Genomic DNA, 21713 nt, shown 5'->3' on the forward strand with positions numbered 1-21713 from the left:
CACGTATATAACTTCTCTGAATAAATACTATTTTTTTTGTATCGGATTGCATTTGAGGTTGCATTTAGTTGCAAAATTGTGTTTTTGCAATAAAATTGAAAAATAGTATTTTTACAAATTAAAATTTTAAAAAAAACGTATTTTTTTTTTCTTCTAAAAAAAAGGTTATATTTTCATTACAAAGAGACTCCTGTAACTGTATATACTCGGAGCCAGGCGCCGTCACCGTGAGAGTGTATCAATAGCTTGGCATGGCAACGATGGAGCCAATTAACGCACATAATAAGTCTGAAGTTGACGCCGCCAACCAAATGAAGCTTGTAATTGACGCCGTCCGCACCTTGCCTCACCACGCTCTCCAACATCTTTTATCGCTTCAGGTTCGTACTTTCACCAATTTCACCTTTTAGCCTGTTTAAATTTTTATTTCAATTTTCAAATTTATACATTATATGCTCAGGCGTCAATTTAATATTATTTGCCGTACACCGAAACACAAAATTAATCAATTGCTAGGTATGACGAATAACACCTTAACAGAAGTTTGTTATATGTTTGCTATCTTGTGATGGTACCTAATCAGGATTGTTGTTTATATCTAATTTACGATATCCTTATTCTCTCCCCGCACGCATATTTTAATCAACTTTAGTACTGTTTACGTGTGGAATTAGGTAGGGTGATGGCCAAAAATATTTTTTTTTTAGAAGTTGTAACAAGAATACCACTTTTTGGAGTTTATGGCCAAAAATACCCTTCTAATACGCATTTTAGAAATGGGTAAATCTATTACGCATCTGAAAAATGGGTATTACATAAAAAAATTAAAAAAAAATTAAAAAAAAAAGAGAAGAACATGTGATACGCATGTCACAAATGCGTATCACCAGAATCAAATGGGTGATACGCATTTTGTGAATGCTAATCTTATTTTTTATTTTTTATTTTTTTTTCAATTTTTTTTAATACGAATTACCCATTTTTAAAATGCGTATTAGTATACCCAACTGAAAAATGCGTATTAGACGGGTATTTTTGGCCAAAATTTTAAAAAGAGGTATTTTTGTCACAAACTCTAAAAAAAGAGGTATTTTTGTCATTTTTTCAATTAGGTATGAAGTAATTAGTTTAATTTAAACGTGTGGCAATCGGTGCTGAATACGAGTATTTTGAATTTGAAATTTGATTAGATTTAGTATTGTTTATTGCATTCTTGTCAGCTTCAACTAATAGGTTGAATCGTCAATTCGTGGTATTTGTGGTGTTCATATTGTGTATGAGTGTGTTGAATTTGAAATCCAATTAGTCATATATATGTGAAGAGTCCTATTTCAGTTACTACCATGTGTATGATCATCAACGCAATCGGTTATATTTTATCTTTTTTTTTTGTAATGCAGGTGTGCATCAGGTGCATTTTCCGCATATTTGGTATGCATGAGTGTCTATGTTCTTCTGCTACGCTCACAACGTCAGTCCTGTATTCTAATATTGGAAAGGGATTGGTGTCAAAAGAGGAACTGAATACCAAGGGTTCTCAAGCAGCTAAAGATCCAGGTGATCTGGGCACTTGTCAGGAGTTGATAAGCGGGGATTTTGTCTGTAGGATCTGCTTAGGTATTTTGCAGTTTCTGTATTATAACCAACAAAATGTGTTGGTTAAAAGGGATTCTGCTAGGGACTTTGCTTTGACAATTGCCGATTTTGTAAAGCAAGATGGGCATGTCGCTGATAACTTTTCTCTTGAACTCTCCCTCCCTCCACTAATCTTGGAAAATGAAGAATCGGTTTTGTAAGTCGTCATTTGAGTTTTCCTCGCAATCTTTGATTATATTACACAGGATAGAAACTCTGGATGTTCTTAGTGTCAGAGGAGTTGTAAGAACATGTATGATAGTTATACACGTTAATCTGAGTGTGCATGACATATGGACTACAAAATTTAGTAGTCGGAGTTCACTCTTTACAATTTTTTATTCTCTTTAGTATTTTTGGTTTTCTATTTTCTTGTCAGAGGAGTGTAATTGGCGAAGAATTTAAGCATTTAGCCATTGACTCCACATTTTTTCAGGTCCATTATTAAAAAGAAGTACCACTCTGAAGAATGGTACCAAAAAATTGTAAATTCTGAACTCATATCAACAAAAGATGTCTTGAAACTGTCTTTGACAAGTCCTCTTGAATCGCTGATGGTAATATGGATCATGCACTTTGTTTTCTTTTTGTCCCGAGAAAGAAAATCATATGAGAAGCATATTCGAAATGTTTCTATTCTGAAATGATAGATAGCAGTTATATTAACGGACCGACTCCTAATGAATTGTTATGTTCTGCAGGGTGTTAAATCTGGTCTGAGCTCTTTCCGAATTCGTTTGACATACACAAATATTGATGCTTCAAAGGATGGAAAGAGTGTAGAAAATATTCAATGCAATAAGAGAAGGAAAACAGGCAAGTCTATTCTAACTATCTTTCTCAACATGAAATTTTGTTAGCTTTAGGCTCTTAAATGAGAATGTATATGGCTTATAGGTACAAGTTTGCTGAAAAATTAGAATAGGAGATCTACACTGACTTCCATAGTTCCATTTAATGAATCCCTAAACCATTTGATACCTCAATTTTTAAAACACAGTCCATGGTGCTATTTGTAGAATAACATGTAAATATTTTGCTTTGACGGGAGGGCACAGATATTTCAGACACAGATAAGTAAATTATTAATTAATTGATTAATAAGATTAATTAATTGTAGGGATGTTAATAATAATATTTTATTGGAAAAATTTAGCTGAAATATTTTCCTATTAATATATCATTATGAACCCTATTTTGCCTTGACCTTATCTTTACAAGATAGAAAGAATGAGATAACTCTAATTTTCTCTTAGCCTCTTACTCCCTCCATTCTTCAATCTCTTAGTGGATACCGGTAGAGTGCTTCACAGTTAAGTTAAGGAGCAACTGCTTGGAGTCTCCATTCATCATCCTTGAATCGTTTTTAATGGTTAGTAATCGATCTCATTATTTATCCATGAACGTTTATTATGGGTTTTATACATTCTAATTGTTATCCATGTTTCCGCTTATGCAATAAAACTCAACAATGGCATTAGAGCATAGGTTGTATGCATATCGATTCGTGGTAAAAGTTTCAGAAGTTTTATTGTATGAATGAATTTTTAATTTATTTATTGATTTGAGGGCTATATCGATTTATTTATGAATTAAATCGGAAAAGTTGAGAAAATTACATCTTGTTCATAATTTTCAGGTAATTTACATATTTTTTCAAAATTTTGTGAGCCCAAAAATTATTTTTCTTGAACTTTTAGAGTATAATTCAAATAGAAAAATAGTTTTCTGATTCATGGCATGTGCTGATACGCGTGGATGACATCAGCAAATGAGGTTAGCGTGATGCCAGCAGATGACTTCAATGTGACGTTAGCAGACACTGTCAGGGCACTATCGCTTCATGCTACAGACAATTAGAATTATCCACGCGCATGAGCACATGTCATAAATCAGAAAACTATTTTTCTATTAGAATTAAACTTTAAAAAATCAAGAAAAATATTTTTGGGCTCACAAAATTTCGAAAAAAATATGTGAATTACCAGAAAATTATGAGGAACCTAAAATATTCAACAAACTTATTTTTCTTAATTTTTCCAATTTAATTCATAATTAAATCATTATATCCTCAAATCAATAAATCAAATTAAAAATCCATTCATACAATAAAAATTCAAAACTTTTACCACGAATATATATGCATACAACCTATGCTCTAATGGTATTTTGGGTTTTATTGCATAAGTGGAAGCATGTAAAAAAATTATAACATATAAAACCTATAATAAACGCATGTGATTCATGTTTAAATAATATGATATTGCTAACCATTAAAAGCGATGCGAGGATGATGAATGGGTCCTCCTAGCAGTTGCTCCTCAAGTGTGAAGCACTCTACCGGTACCCACCAAGAGAGCGAAAAAATGGAGGGAGGAAGAGGCCGATAGAGAATTAGGCTCGCCTCCTTCTTTCTATCTTGTAAAATTAGGGTTAAGGCAAAATAAGGTCTATAATGATATATTTATAGACACATATTTCAACTACATTTTTCCTATAAAATATTATTATTAACATCCTAACAATTAATATATATCATTAATCAATTAACTAATAATTAAAACTCTTTTAATCTTAGGAAAGTCTTCTGAGGCCAGCCTAAACAATCTTTATATTATTTAGTGAATACACACACACAACATATATAGACAAACACACGCATATATAGACACAAACACTATAATATAAAAATAAATGAGGAATTTCCAAGTTATATATACATTATTTATATGTCATGTACTTTAATTTTTTCGGATTCAGATATTATCGGATATAGATGTACTTATATTCTTATTGGTATTTGAAATCGTCAGATCGAGGATAATAATCGTTTTATTTTGAATATGTAAATATTTATTTCTTCGAATACGAATACAAACATTTGGAATGGGTATCAGTTTTCAAATTATTTTGACAGCCCTAGCTCACGGTAATAGTTTTTTAGAGAATTGACTTAAAAAATTACTTGATAAAATAATACGAAGAAAAGTAGCCCAGGCAAAAAATATGAGGTTGATGGCTAATGCATTAAAGCAAATAAATTAAGATGTGATATATATATATATAAATATATATATATGAGTAAGGTTCTAGAGAGAACCCTCTTAAAAAGGGAACGAGAGACCTTTAAAATAAAACAAGACTCTAAATATTTTTTAGCCTATATTAAGATATATATATATATATATATATTCCATATATATATATATATTCCTTAGTAATGTAAAAGTTGTATAAAGATTTTAAGATATTTGACGTATATATATTACCTTTAATCCGGTTTTGGAGCCACGGTGGTCCTCAGTCAAAATAATTTTTCTAATTATTTCTTGTTTTCTTCTAAGTTTATGTGACATTACTTTGCTTATCAATTACTTTTGATATTTAATCCAATTTTCGTGATTGGAGGTGCAGATAATGTAATGGAGTCCGGTTGTGTAGTGCCGTCTGCCGACATTGAAAATTCAAATGTATGCTCCAGTGATGAACATGGGTCCCTTAAAAGTTTTCCTACTAAGGGGTTGCAAAATCACAAAATTACTGATCTTCATCTGGAGAAGGTATTATCATATCTATAATCCTAGTTCTGCTTTTCACACTGCTATACCCTTGATGTAGTATTTTTGTAGTGTAATTATTTTAATTGTTGGATTTAGAGCATCACCCTTCTACCTCGTCATGTATCGCAAATTTGACAAGGTTTATCAATGCGACATTTCCTTATCCCGTTGATGTTTTTTGTTTTAGGTTAAACAACCTTGTCACCTGACATTTGCTTGCTCTAAGGCTCCCATATACATTGGAGGGAGATATTTGAAGGTACAGTGAACTGATCATAATTTTAGTATAGTATGGCAATAACCAGAGTAATTTTCAACTTAATTGGATAGCAAGTGATGCAGGACAAGATTTCAGAATGATGAATTATAATATAAAATAAGAACAAAAGGTTAAAGCACTGAATTATATGACAAGAATAATTAATCGATATTATTTCAAAAAAAAAGTATAATCAAAGTTTTGTAATAATGTGTGGATTACAATTCTTATATAGGGATTAGAAACCCTAATAAATTAACTTAATGGAATAAAGCTCGTAATAATTGGGCTTTAACAAATAGCTTAATTTATAAACTATGAGCCCCACATATAAAACGGATGAGTGGCTTGTACGAGTATATCACTATTCACAGTTATATGATAGTACTTACATATGGACAATGTTAAATTGTGTGATAAACAATGACACGAATATTTTGGATGTGTACTAAACAGTTCACAAGTCTAATATGGTTAGTTGTTGGAAATGACAAATAACACTTTACAAGTGACGTGATATTGATTAATGGAATATTATTTTGGTATGTTATTTAGAAACTGTGTAAATTAAGTTGTAATAGTCCGAAGGACTAGAGGTTATATTGTCTTTATTATCTTTGTATTAACACGGAGAGAAAAACAAAACAAAACAAGGACAAAGGGAGCTTCAAAGGGCGAAACAACGACAAGGTAGCAAAACAAAACAATTTTTTTTTATTTTCTTTTCGGAGTTACCTTGTTACCCCTGTGGGCTAGATGGGCAAATATTTGCGACTATGTTTTCACCTTTTCAGAATTGAGAAGGATGTTGGAAGTTTCAAAGACGACCTCATAATGACATTGACCCACATCGCATCTGGATGTGCCAAAGGATAGATGTACCATTACAATGTTAGTAGTAATAACTTAGGTAGAAATAAGGACAAAATTGAGAATCTATACACACGCCATATATCTATATATCTATTGCAACTGCTTATACACTTATTGCCTTTGACATCAAATAAGTCCTTCACCTTCCGGAATATTACAAACCTGTCCCTGTTGTTGCAGAAATTTTAAAACTAGTTTATGCGGTTTGCACATATTACAAGTCAGTCGCCGAACATTCCGGAAAGTAAAAATCAGCCACTAGAATTTCAGAATCTGCTCATTCTGAGTTCTGATTTGTTCTTCAATTCTAATTGTTTTTCATGTTTTAAAACATGTCTCTTTACATCAATCGTCAAATTTGAAATTGTGGAAGATAATATCTATTTCCTTTAGCGTGAATATGGTGAGTTCTACTACGAAGTCTATGTTTGTCATCGTATATGTTGGTTATCTCAATATAAACTTACAATGAAGGAGTTAGATAATCAGTATAAGGAAATTAAAAGATCAGAAAAGAGGTACAATATTCAGTTGAGTAAAGAAAGGTGCAAAAGTGCAGATGAAGAACTAAACCAAGCAGTAGATAATTCAAAGAGGATTTTTGAGACTCTCAAATCTCAAGTGGAATGTCCTGTGCATTTGGAGAACGAGAAAAAGGTTAAAGGGACAAATGAAGTTGAGTACATTGAAGACACAAATATGGAAAATCGGTTGAACGAGGATAATGTAATCGTGCTAGATTCTTTGAGTTGCATTGAACATGATATTGAAGATGTTTGTGTTGGAGAATCTCATGTGGAACAAGTTTCGCTTGTTCAAGAAAAACAAGTAGTTGATATTATTGAGGTTGAGCATATCGACTTTATTCTGCCATTCTGAAATACTTGCCGGAGCTTACTTCTCTTGCTAGTTTTCAAAGTTATTTTCACTGCGACCCTTTTCAAGAATAGTATGAAATTCATCTTGTTCCATCTGATCCTTGCCTGATTCTTGACTTTTATAAAACTCGTGATCGAGTTTTCTCTAATAAGTGGAGAATGATCGAGAATGGAAAAAGTTTATATATGTTGTTTATGAGTTCATATGTATTTAGATTGGAGAGGACTGAAATAATTTGTTTGTGTTTTATACGTGGGGCTAATAGTTTATAATTAAGTAGGTTATTTATATAAAGCTAAAGTTGTCACGGGCCTTAGTCCATTAGGTTATATATTAAGGTTTATATTTCTTATAGAAGTATTGTAATCCCCACATTATTACGAAGCTTTGATTATACATTTTTCTTTGGAATAATATTGATTTTATTCGTGGGAATCGTATAATTCATTGCTTATTATCTTATTATCATTTTTGCTCACTAAATCATTGCTTCTACAATCTTGTCCTACATCATTGAGTAGTTAAATGTTATATTGAGAAACCTATCAAAATCTTAGGTCAATTTATGTTCATTAATATTATCAATAGTTTCATTGCTTTGTCTTTGAATTGTAGTGGTTAACTGGTTAAGATCTGTTGGCTGTTCAACATTATGTACTAAAATTTATTGTTAATTGTTGTTTGGAGTTGAATTGGTAGAAATCAGTTGTGAACTTGTGGTGCATTGAATTTGTTGTCAGTTGGTTGTGTAGCTGAATTATTGAAGAATTTCTGTTGTGTATAGAACCTTCTTGATAAATTAATCGTTGGGTGATTGAATTGGAGGATTTCACTCTTATTTAGCAGCGTAATTGTAGTTATTCTAGAGATAGTACAAATGTTAGGAAGAAGACTTCGTAATTTTTTTTGGCTGGAGACTCATTTGAGACAAAGAAGTAGCGTGACAAGAATGAAAGACTTGCATGAGCCACTGTGGCATCACACTCTGAAATGTCTAAAGTGTTCATTTGGAATAATCGGTTGGTTGAAGGATTGTGAACAAATTGTAGTGGAATTTGGCGTAACTGATCACATTGCAGTGGAAAATGAGTCACTATACGAAAATCACGGGAAGGAGGAACGAGAAACAATTGAGACTCTGTTTATTTATGCGGTAGAGAGTTAGTGATGGGTGAATCTCTTCATGATAAGTCTAAGGATGGTTATGCAATCTGTAGAGACTTTTAGAAAAGCGGTTTAAGTAAAAAATTGTATTCAGCTTCCTAATACAATGAAGGATCCAATGAAGAAGAATGAAGTGGCATGGACTGTGAAGTTAGTATATAAATCAAAGAAGAAAAATTTGCTTATGATATGGAACCAGGTGAATTTACATGGTTGTCACGGCGGCAAGTCGAGCTGAGTCGACGGGGGTTCGACTGGGTGACTAATCGACGACTTAATAATAATAAATTTTATAATTTATAATAATATATGTTTTATATATCTAGTTTTTTCACAACAAAAGGTTATTAATTACAAAGATTTGTTTTTCTTCCATTGCATATGCACTCCAATAATATATATATATATAGAGAGAGTCATACTCCATAAACCCCTAGCTGACCCTCTGAAAACACTTAGTCAACTAGTCGAGTTCCGTGACAACAATGCAGCGGCGGAGGGAACAGGGAGGGGGGCAGGAGTGTTATTTGACCCTGCTTAATTTTTATATTTTTGACCCGGCTATACACACACCCGACTATACATAAATCATAATTAGCTGTGGTTTGAAATTTGAAAGAACGGAAAGAAATGGGGATTAATGCTGTAGCTTGCAAGAGAAAATTAATGGACACTGAATTGCTTTTAATGTATAAGTTTATCTCTCCTTGTTAATGATTTATTGCTTTCGAATGTATGTAACTGGCGTGCCTTGAATTTAATTAGCAATTTACAAGTACACTTGTTCTGATTTACTTGATTGACTTAAATGTGTATTAAATATTGTATTTATATGACATAATTGCTTTTTTTAAGACTCTACCTTAACATGTCAATAGGTCACTGTAAGTGTATTCACATCAACTAGCATAGTAACCCGTGCGAGGCACGAGTCATTTTCTAGATTTTTTTTAAATCATACAATTATATTAGTAAAATTCTTAATCGTTTTCTTATTGATAAATATTGTATAACGTCTAAAACATATGAAATACAAGTTGAGTATTCATCAATGTGTATGATTTCATGTAAAACATTAATAACGTTCATAACGTTTTTAAATATATCTCATTAACTATAATACATATTTTCTTATTTGTGTCGTGTAATTTGTATTTAATAAATAAATACAAGCAGGGTAGTCACAATACTGTACGTGTAAAAAAAATTGTATTTAATCCATCAAATATTGTCACTGTGTTTATAAAAACAAACTAAAAATTAACATATATGTATATTGCAGAGTCGAGTAAATTTTTTGAGTTTTGGTCAAATAAACCCGGAGTAATGAGGTATTTTATTAATAAAGTCATTACTAATTTACAATTATCTTGCTTAATTTAAAAGGATCGATAATGTATAATTAAAGTGGTCAAGAGCTGCAATCTTAATATTCAACAAAGTAGAATTTACAGTTCAATTAATATAAGTTTATTTTTTAAGAAAAATATTATTTCTTTAATTCAATGTTTATGTGAATTTAATATCATTGCTAATTGCTAATGTCTTAATTTATTAACTAAAGTTGATCTCGACCATGTATTTAGCTTTTAATCATCTCCATTATACAAAGTTAATTTTATAAGATGTCAGATTATTGTCAATTTATAAATTAAAATTGACATAATCTATTTATTTTTTAACACATTGAAAAAAATTAAATTTAATTGATCATTCTTATTTTCAGAACATAAAAGACTTTTGTTATTTTCTTCTAGTATATATATCAATAACTCTGAAATACAACATCAAAATTGAATCTTTTAATATTGGTTAAGATAAAGCCACATGTGTGTGTATGTATGTAAATTATTATTTATTATATTTTTTTAGTAAATTATATTGGTCTCGTTTATTTATATTATAGATATCTTGGTCATGTATATATCTAATTGTTATTCAGTAAATTACTCAAATAACATGTATTTATGATTATTCAAAAATTATAATTATCTAATAAATAAATTACAATTATTTATATATCGTAGTCGTAGTAGCACTGAAAATCAAATAATATCTATTTTTACTCAACAGAGCATGAGTCGTGGATCTGACATAAAAATAATTCATATATCTTCAAGACTAACTACTAATATTCAGAAGTTTTTTTTCAAGAATCTGAAGATAAATTTGTACTAATATCATCATTCAAATTATTTTAAAGTTTCTTTCATTTATGATACTAATGTTTCTTTTTATAGTAACTTGATAACATTGTATACTATTTTTCTAAAATTAAATATTTTCAATTTGATGATTTTTTTTTAATATTAGTTGAACTTGTTAATCCTTTCAAAATATCGACTAATATTAATTATTTTATTTAGATAGCATAACATGAATTAAATCAAATAGTACAATACATTCTAGTTTTAACATTTTTTTTCAAATAATTTAAAATAGCTGTACAATATTTTCCAACACTAAATATTTATTTGTAAATTTATTATTGCTAATTTAATTTTTATTTTTCAAAATATTGAATTATATAATTTTACAAGTTTATATATATATATATATATATGAAAATCCTTATTTTTAGTTCAGTACGGGAGTCAATATATGTTCTGCAAGTAAAATAGTATAAAAAATAGTAATTTTGATACATAATATCAATTGACTTGATCGTATAAAGAGCTGAGAAATATTAATTTTTATTAATATAAGATATTATTAAATTTATTCTTATTGGTAAGATATTCTCGTCGAGCTCGTAATTTAAATTTATTAAATTTAGATAGTGATGATGTATTTTCGGCTGAGTTATGTATACAAATTTCGAGTATTTTTCAAAATGGGTAAAATTCTGATTTTGAAGGTAGTAATTTTGATACATAAATCAATTGACTTGATTGTATAAAGATCTCAAAGATATTAATTTTGTTGGTAAGATTTTCTCGTCAAACTCGTAATTCAAATTAAACTTATGTAGTGACATGGTATTTACGGGCAGGCCATTCAGTCAGATTTCGAGTATTTTTTAAAAAATGGGTTAAATTCTAATTTTGAATTCGAAATAAATCGAAATACGCTAATTATAACTTATTTAAATATGTAGTATATATATATTATTTATATAAGTGTATCTCTTTTTAACATATAAAAAAAATATTATATGTACAATTTATTTTTTTATTGAAAATATATATTAAAAATATATGAGACATATTTTTCAAACTAAATTATTTAATAACTAAGGTAATGATCCGTTTATATACTGTACTTAACTTTATATCTCAAATTTGATTGTTCAAAACTAACTCTACAAATATATTATTAATCATGTTTAAAGTTAAATAAATTATCGTTATTTACGACACTCACATATTATGTGTATGATAAAAATTTTAAGTGACAGTGTGGTGTAGTGGTAAGGTGATGCGTTTGTGAATATGAAGACTCGGGTTCAATTCCTTCCAAAAACCTTTTTTATATAAATTTAAAATACAGGGGTAAATTATTCATTTCAATGAGACTTTTTTATCTCATAAATTTATCCCCATTATCTAAATATGTAGTATATATATATTATTTATATAAGTGTATCTCTTATTAACATATAAAAAAATTATTATATGTACAATTTATTTTTTTATTAAAAATATATGAGACATACTTTTCAAACTAAATTATTTAATAAATAAGGTAATGATCCGTTTATATACTGCACTTAACTTTATATCTCAAATTTAATTGTTCAAAACTAACTCTACAAATATATTAGTAATCATGTTTGAAGTTAAATAAATTGTCGTTATTTACGACAATCACATATTATGTGTATGATAAAAAAACTTAAGTAACAGCGTTGTGTAGTGGTAAGGTGATGTGTTTGTGAATATGAAGACTCAGGTTCAATTCCTCCCAAAAAACCTTTTTTATATAAATTTAAAATACAGGGGTAAATTAGTCATTTTAATGAGACTTTTTAATCTCATGAATTTATCCCCATGTTCTCCTATTATATATAGAAGAGATTATTGTATTTGTATGGACCTCGGGTTATTGCAGTTTTAGGTAAGCAATTTTGTATTGCGGTGTCAAATATGTTATTTAAGCCCGACCTAGACAGAAGTGCTTGAACTTTACCAAAGTATTGTTGGGTCATTAAATTGGCCTAGCACAAGACTACAACCCATATGTACAAGTGTCTCTCACACTTAATTAGCACGAAAAAATTCAACGGCTCTCTCAATTTGCATTGGCTTGTGGTGATTTGTTGAACCATCCGCTATGCATGTGGGTTTAAATTTTGCAGAAATTTTTTCGATGAAGAAATGATTTTGAGGAATGTGAAAAAGAGCTCACATTTACAATGTACTGGGCATGGACTGTATATTAGTGGGCAGACACTACCTCGTATGCATTGATGTATCTGTTCAGTACTGCATTCAAAGGCCCAATGATGTTGAACGCTAAGAATTAATATCGGTTGTTTATAGGTGTTGCTTTTGGAATATAGTGACAAGCTAACGAGTTTTTTGACTTGCATTAAAATGTTTTAACCTTTTTTTTGAATCTGGACACTTGCAGTTGTATCTAGAGCTGGTCTCATTAGTCATTGGTGGGTAAATTTGTAACAAATCACCACTTTTTTTGGGCCAATTATCAATTCACATCTTTGCTCTATGAATTAGCAAAAATATTGTGCCCCATGTATATCACAACGTGGTCACTTACTGAATGTGAGAGGAAAGAGCTTTAGGAATTGTTTAATTTATATCAGTTTCTTGACTGCATATTCAAACATTACAATAAATTAGTACCTAGTGCTAACTTGGATATCCTACAGATGGTAATCAATGCTACTCGTACTATTTAGGTTTTTCTTCAGTTGATATAATAATACTTATTTTCTAATGCAGTACTCTCGAAATGTAAGCCAGAGTCGATGGATTATTGACGATGAGAGAATGGGTGAAGCATCTGTTGAAGTACAGTGTTCTTTTAGCTTAATATTTAGTGTTTTATTTTCAAGTAATTATTGGGAATATAAAAAATTCAACTTGTATTCTTTGCAGGAAATTATAGGTGGCAACATCCTTCCTACGTGTCAGGGTGACGGTTACAAATTTCATGCAGCTGGAAGAGAGGATATTGATGTATAAACTGTGGCTTCTATATGCATGTTGCTACCAAATGAATACCTCTGACCATTAATTTACTTGTTCAGGTCCGGATGTTGGGTTCGGGTAGGCCTTTCCTGATAGAGATACAAAACGCACGGCTTTCCCCTTCTGAGTTATCTATATGTGAAATAGAAAGGAGAATTAATTGTCTGGAGAAAAGACATGTGAGTTGTGTTGCACAGTCACTTCCTTTTTTGCGTTTTAGACCTTGTTATTGTTAAAGCCTTTAAGACATTTCTGCACTCAGGTTATGGTAAAAAATCTCAAGGTCTTGGGTAGTGAAGCATGGAACTTGATGCGTGAAGGAGAAGCAGAAAAGCAGGTGATATAGTTTTTCCTATGTATTTGTTTGGCTGCACGTTTCTGGTATTATTTTACTTAAGCTTTCTTCCCTGTGCATTTCATGTAGAAACAATATGTGGCTTTGGTCTGGATTTCTCGCTTTCTCAAGGATGATGATATGGAGACTATATCTTCACTCAAAGACATGGTTAGTTATTTTCCATTCTTAACGCCTTTTGAATGTTGCTTTTTGATTCTGTTTGGACCTTTCCTTTGATGTGGTACATTACTTCACAATTTAAGAAGTGGCAGTCATCAATCCTATGCATACACAAGTCATGCTTGCACTCAGATTCTAAAATTTTCTCCCCAAGGGAATTCAATGAGTTTATATATATATTAATCTTTATCTTTTTTCCTGATTTTTTCTATGTTCTCAGAATGAGAGGTTTCGATGGGTTCGCATGTTCTTTCACTAGCTTCATGTTATTTAAAAATATTTATCCAGTTGTTTTCTCTGTTCTGCTCCAGAAATTACTACAGAAGACGCCGGTAAGGGTTTTGCACCGACGAAGTCCACTAGAGCGTGAAAAAGTTATACATTGGTATTATGGTTTAAACCTTTGCAGTTCCGAATCAGTCACCACTATTGATTACTTAGGTATATCGATTACTTATAACATATGCTTATTGGGAACAATTTTTTGAAACCAGGATGAAAATTGAGAGAATCACGTCAAGTTCTCAGTATTTCCTCTTGCATCTTTGTACCCAGGTTCAATCTTTAACTTTTCTTCCACTTTACATCCAGTTGACAGTATTGCATGACTATTACTCAATCAGGCTGCGTGAATTGTTCCCCTTGGTATAATTTTATTCTTTTACTATAACATGCAAGGCAATAAGGGCAATTGTTGACTGCTTTCCTCTCTTGTTTCTATGATTGCCCCCACGGCCCACCATACATGACTTAAATGGTATTTTAGAAAGTTTAGTATGGGGATTCAGAAACGTATAGTTTAGCTTAAAGGGACAGAAATGACCATTTTTAGGGACTCTTAACGCAGTTAAAGAAAAACTATAATCTGGTCTTCACCGAAAATATCCTTAACGCTAATAAAAGTATTTCGTTGCAGGCTGGAACCTATATCAAGGAATTTGTTCATGGAGATCTTGGACGCACTCATCCTAGGTATGGACCGCTGTTATAGTACGTCTGTTACTTTTTTTCTCCAAATTTAGTATGGTAGATGTGTCTCATGAACCTCTTGGCTTTATACATTTTTCTCATATGGATCCAGTTTGGAATCAGGAAGTAGTGATCCCAGTTTTCTTTATTCGTAACAGATGTGCTTTTAAAATTCTAGCAAGTTTTCCAAACATACTTTTCTAGTTTATCCAATTGATAGCAACTTTTTCCTTTTAATTGCTGCAGTATCGGTTCCATTCTGGGGTGCAGAGCTGAGATACTTCAACTTGATGTCACAGATGTAAAAATGGATTGCTTTCTCTCGGAGAAAATCCAGTAGTCTCCAGCTGGCATTGCCATTTACATATGGCCAAATCTAATTTGCGGTATTCAGAGAAGAGGGGCATTAGCTATGCTACAATAACCATTATTCAATTATTCGAATGCGGAAATTTGGCAATGTGGAAATTTGGCGACGAACAAAAGATAAATGATATGACAAGGGAAAGTGGGGCATTTCGAATATTTGCTTCATCGTTAATTACCCATCTGATTTGCAGGACAGGTAGCTAGCTAGCTGTGAACTTGGACCTCATTCATTGTATTACCCTTCTGCATTGTATGAACAAGTCAGTGGTCATATATTACTCCCTATCATTAGGTTTGAATTTGATTCTGGAAATTTGACCTGTGTGGTCGTGTAAACATCTATTTATATATTACTCCCTCATCATTAGGTTTGAATTTGATTCTGGAAATCTGACCTGTGTGGTCGTGTAAGCAGAAGTATCTTAACTTTAGGGTGTTCACTAATTCCTATGTTAGACACAGAACAATAATTTCATATTTTAAATTCGAAGATTCGATCCCCGGATATTTCAAGAAAAAATGTTCAAAATACACCACTTTACAGTACCAACTGTCCAAAATACTAATTGGTTGTATGTTTCACCCAAAATAATCACGAAATATGTATTACAGATATGCGTATTTAATTTTTTAAATTTTAATAAAAAATATGCACGCTACACATGTGCGTTCTAACTTTTAGTCAAAAAGTAGTACTCATCCTTGTGATGCGTACTCATTAAAAATCAAAACTAAATACGCATGTGTAGTATGCGTGTTCTTTATTTAAATTAAAAAAATTGAATGTGCATGTCCCTAATACGTATTTCGTGGATATTTTGGACGAAATGTACTGCCAGTGAATATTTTGGACATTTATTTCTAGATAGTGGTTATTTTGATTTTTTACCCATATTTCTAACTCATTATTTGATTTGAGCTGCATGTATTGATTTACCTACTCGAAGTGCATAAATAATTAAAATCATACAGTGTTAAACAACATATCTAGTTATACTTATAGTTATAGGACAAAAAGTATATGTAAATATTAAAAGTATATGTAAATATTGAATTGTTAATTAACACATGACAAAAAGTATATATAAATAATAAATTAATAACGAAGACGGTAATTAGTCTGGATTAGTTGATTAATCACTGGACGGATGCTCATGATGAAATCAGTGATATGTTAAAATTAAGTTAAATATCATATTTTGTTTAAATTTCACAAGTCAAAAATTAAATTCGATTATTATAGTATTGGATATGGATATAAAAATCGTATATAGTTTTGGTTCCCTCCAGACGTATCTTAACTTACTAAGGGGTTATTTGGCAAATTAAATTATGGTTATTTGACAAATTTGAATATATTTGAACGATTAAAATCTCTTAATAATCAAATTATTCAAAATTCGGAATGTTGGATGAATAATATTATTTGGTATATTACATTTTTTGTATTTCTAAATGACAGTTTTGGTATAAATTTTGGATTATTTTTTGGAAAATTACAAAAGTTAGTTTTTAGTTATTATTAATTGTAGTAAATTTTTAACATTTAGAAATTTTTATTTTAATTACTAAAAATAAAAATTATAACTTGTAACATATAGTTAACGCTTTATGAACAATGTACATTTAAATTTTAGTTAATGAATATCCTCAAAATCAAATAATTTTATTTATTCAATGTTAAATATATCTTAAACCACAATACAAAAAATGAATAACACACAACAAATCAGGCCAATTATGATATTTTTTTTAACTGAAATCGTCGTAATTGAAGCATTTACGACGAAATATTTTCGTCGTTTTTAGTCGAGTAGCAAGTTAAATTTTCCATCAAAAAATAAAATATCGTCGCAACTTAGAAGTAGGGGCCCACGTCCTCAATAAAATAATAAATAAATTTATGACAGAATATATTATTGTAAAAACTTACGACGACAATATAACTTACGACGGAAGATATTGTTGTATGTTAGGGACTTACGCGGGAGAAAGCGTCACATGTTTTTTTGCGGAACCGACCTTTGATAAGATAAAACATAAATTTACGATGTAAATATACGTTACAACCGACAAAATAAACATCGTATTGTAGAAAGTGGGACCTACAAGCTTGCAAAATTAAAATTCCCAAAAAATAATTTAAAATGTGAAAATTACTACATTACGACGGAATATGTGATGAACTACCGTCGTAAGTTGTTTTTTCCGGAAGAGCCAAATACTGATTTTTCAGTTTCGAGCCATTATCGGCTTCCAATTTAAATTCTAGATCTATCAAAATCTAATGCAATCACAAATTCTAAACCAGCCAAAGTGTAATTTAATTTTCGACTTGCAATCACAAACTCAACACAATCAAAATATAAAACTAATGCTACAAGTCACAATGTTCGTTAACAATAAAGTATATATTTTGTCAAAAAAAAACATAAAGTATATAAAATTGAAAAAAGAATTCGGGGTAAAAAGGAAGGCAGAAACACACATGAACGAGTAGGTTACAATTTTTGTAGATGAATGATTAAGGGGATATGAATCGCTCAGATGAGTAAAGAAATTTAAAGAAAATGGACTGAAACTGAATGTTAAAATCGATCAGGTGGATACTCATTCATGAGTATTCAGATTTCTGAATCAGGGCGTATGGTAGTAAATTAGGCAGACCTTCCAGATGAAATGAATACACAAAATGTTAACAGATCGATTGATATTGTTATTGCCAAACAACTAAAATGGAGTAAAATATTTATGTGATATGAGTCGATTATTCAATACCAGGCATATTTCATAAGTACGTGAAACACTACAATAAGGATCTTTTCCGACTGTGCCTGGAAATTAAGGAGAATGAAGAAGATGAGTAGAAGACATATCTCTCTATATCTACGCAACATTTTAACTGATCAACGCCTTGGGACATCTTTTAAGGCTTTTAGCTTTGCTGTACTACTAGGAGACTACGCATATACATAGATCTGCAAAACAAATGAACAAGTAAAAAGTCGTAATGTAACACTTAACATGATGTTTAACAAACAGCTGTAAACAAAGTAAGTAATTAGCCCAAAACAAAAACAAGTGGGAACCAGTATATATACTCACACATAGAAAGAGGTATATTTATGTGCTTGATTATGAACAAGTAGTAGTAGTTGAATATGGGTTTCACAAGGGGGAGTTTTGCAAAGAGAGACTAACAGAGTTGTGTTGGCAGCATGTCCACCTCCATCCTCAAAACCCTCTTATTTATCTTTTGCAAAGGATAGTAGTATTATACACAAGATGTCAAAGGGAGGTGGACAGAATGCCAAAAAAACTCATGTAAGTAGCCCTTTGTTAAACCAACCACTGATATATATGCATTCATCCTACTACTAATTTCTATTCATCTTCATCTCTCTCAGATACACATGAAACTCAAACAATGTCAACTTGTAAGTTGTAACTATCAGCACTCAGATGAGTAATAGAGAGGGGAGAATGAATTGAGAGCTATATAACTGACGAAATACTATATGCTAGTTAGTTTTCCAGATGCAGTGTGTAGTGTAATAGCAGTAGTACTACCTAACTTGTTTATAAATATAAATAGAGGAGAACTAGCCAGCTCTCCCACTCAAGTTTAACATGCAAAGAGCAGTGGTAAAATACCCCTGACTTCTTTTCCAAAAAATTTCAATAACATGACGTAACATTTGTCACATTTTAATTTGTGCATACATAGTTGCATCTCATTATCAGGAAGGTTACAAATTATGCGCCTTATACATGAACGCTTTATGTTCCTTAATAAAGTTTTTTTTGAAACAAAATATCGATAAATAAGAACACAATCAAAATAGTCTCTAGGTGTTCCATTTTTATTCTTATCTAGATACAAAGGTCCAGTCAAATTAAACAAATTAGTTTTACCTTACTTTTTATTAAATCTTCTAATGTAAAATAATTTACTTAACTAAAAATTAAATTACTGCAAAGTTTGGTGACCAAATATTTGTTGGGGAAAAAATATACTAGCAGTATTGAACTAGAAAGGCATTGGCCCTGGTAACTTATTTCAATAGCATGTAATTGAGGTATATGAAATGCCTAGCTGGATTGGAACCCTAAATACAAAACCCTGGAAGCATAATGCGAGGAAGCTTATTAAGTGGTAAGTTCTACTAACTGCTTAGTGCCCGTTTGAGAAATCTTAAAATAAGTAACTTATAACTTAAAGTGAATAAGTGGGTAATAAGTGATAAATTAATAAATACTTATAAGTTATATAAGTGTTTGGATAATTTAAGTTATAAGTCAGAATTGTTTTTATTTAAATGAATTAAAATAAATAATTTTTATATATAATTATCTTAATTCTTATATTTTAAGTTATATTAACATTTAAAAACATATATTCTAAAATTAAAATTGATAAAAAACGAAAAATTAAAAATAAGTTGTGAAAAAGTACGTCGTTACCAACATTCAACTTACCAGCTTATAAGTTGTAAATTCAACTTATAAGCTGGGTCGACAAACACTCGTTAATAAGTTATTACGGGTTTATAAATCAATAAGTCCACTTAACGGAATTGTCAAACGCACCATTAGTTGAATCAGGAGTTTGTCATTTGTGTGTATTTACTCAGCAGTACTGATCTCTTCCTTTGTACTTCTGAGAATCTATTATGTTCAAAGAAATAAAATATAGTAAAAGTTGTACCAAGGGATTGAATGGAGAGAGAATTAGGGCTCCGTCACTTTTATGGTACAGTTAAATGAAAAAGTCTATTATTTGGTATATTTGTTGAGAATTTTCCATTTATGGTATAATACGCCTGTTTTTTTGGGAAAAATCAATTAATCCCCATATCAAGTGTCGTTCTGGGGTCAATTTAATTTATTTTTTTTTTCTTTTTTTCCCGTGATGAAGTTGTGTTAGTGTGTTTTTGAACGAAATAAAACAAGGTGAAGGACTGTTTTTGGACTCCGATATTACATAAATGGTAAATGTTTTCATTAAATTTTTTTTTGTTGGCTTGTAATGTAAACCTAATTTATGTGTGTATTTTTTAATTTAAATAAAAAACCGTCTAAATATGAAATTTGTAGCTCCAAAAAGGGTGCCGTGAAATGTGAGTGTGTATTTTTTAGGAGAGTGCATATTTTGGCACGTGCGTATGTAAATAACCGTAGTTTTTCTGGGTTCCAATTTTTTTGTTGTGTTGTAATGTAAACCTATATTTTGGGGAAATTTTAATTTTGAATTGAAAAATTATATGACCAACACTTGTGTAGTTTCGAAAATGGTGTCCTGAGCGGTGAGTGCGTAATTGTCACGGGAAGGCAAATTTGTGCACGACATATTTAAATAACCGGAAATTTATTTAGGGTCATTTTTCTATTGTTTTGTAGATAGACATGAAATGAATGTGCATTGAGTATTGGAAACCAAAATATTATGATAGAACAAGTAAATAATGAAATGAAAAACAAGAAAACGGAACCATATTACAAGTAGACTGCTTGTAATAGCAGTAGTACATATGTTTGACAAGAAGATCGCGTGTTTTAGTGGGGGCGCCCTAGGCATTTCTTACTACGCTTGGTGTGACCTTCTTGGTTACATAAACTACATTTCTTTCCAGACCGCGGACCATCAATCTCTAATCGGATCTGCACCGATTGTCCCTTATCCCCGCGTTTTTTCTTTAATTTTTTCAAGGACTCTTCCGGCACTAACTTTCCATACCCCTGCCAAGGTACGGGTAAGTCGTAGTTCCAGTATTCAATTAGCTCCAACGGATAAATTATTGGCCTGTACAATTCCTGCATTGCCTGGTTCTTATGAAAATGATCGATGAAATGCTCCCAACTCAATCCATGTGTTATACAACCTGCCATTGCATGGGAGCACAACATGTGATGGGTCGTCCATTTTCCACAGGTGCACGTACGGTCATTGAGGTTGACAACCTCGGTTTTACCTCCCTTTACCGTCCCCTTTGCAGTTGTGTACTGATGTGTTAGTATTTTCATAATTCCGCGGAGACGATGGAAAGTAATAACTGTATGTCCTGTTGCCTTTCTCCGAATTTTAGCTAACATAGCGGCGGAACGTGCAAATAACTGTTGCCCCTCTTGTAGACCGTCATCCACTATGTTTCGATGTTTATCTACAATTGTGACCACCTTGTAGAAGAGGTACTCCATCATTGCTGTTACTGGAGGAAAACGAGCCCTCCTTATGTTGTCGTTGAAGCCCTCAAGCATGTTTGTGGTTGTTTGACCGTAGCGAACACCACTATCGTGGGAAAGTGTACACCTCTCCACGGGTATTGTAGCAAGAT

At 31.2% G+C, this 21713-nt stretch overlaps 1 protein-coding gene across 1 annotated transcript; it reads left to right on the top strand.

The window, feature by feature from the left end:
* Nucleotides 1–182: 182 nt before the first annotated feature.
* On the top strand, nucleotides 183–15809 carry LOC141713470 (uncharacterized). The gene is made up of 15 exons (XM_074516904.1): nucleotides 183–380; nucleotides 1401–1792; nucleotides 2072–2192; nucleotides 2337–2451; nucleotides 5050–5195; nucleotides 5383–5454; nucleotides 13275–13343; nucleotides 13431–13511; nucleotides 13583–13702; nucleotides 13786–13860; nucleotides 13948–14028; nucleotides 14352–14425; nucleotides 14535–14595; nucleotides 14957–15012; nucleotides 15256–15809. The coding sequence occupies exons 1-15, from the start codon at nucleotides 252–254 to the stop codon at nucleotides 15347–15349; spliced, it is 1686 nt and encodes a 561-aa protein (XP_074373005.1). The 5' UTR covers nucleotides 183–251; the 3' UTR covers nucleotides 15350–15809.
* The last annotated feature ends 5904 nt before the right edge of the window (nucleotides 15810–21713 follow it).

This window comes from Apium graveolens, chromosome 3, assembly GCF_009905375.1.
Source record: "Apium graveolens cultivar Ventura chromosome 3, ASM990537v1, whole genome shotgun sequence".
In the NCBI taxonomy this organism is placed as follows: Eukaryota; Viridiplantae; Streptophyta; class Magnoliopsida; order Apiales; family Apiaceae; genus Apium; species Apium graveolens.

What these genes read in the sequence shown, in the direction of transcription:
- LOC141713470 (XM_074516904.1), top strand. Translation starts at nt 252, where the DNA reads ATGGCAACGATGGAGCCAATTAACGCACATAATAAGTCTGAAGTTGAC. An exon ending in AACATCTTTTATCGCTTCAG is followed by an intron (nt 381 to 1,400) that starts GTTCGTACTTTC and finishes TTTGTAATGCAG; the next exon opens with GTGTGCATCAGGTGCATTTT. An exon ending in ATTGTCTGGAGAAAAGACAT is followed by an intron (nt 13,703 to 13,785) that starts GTGAGTTGTGTT and finishes TTCTGCACTCAG; the next exon opens with GTTATGGTAAAAAATCTCAA.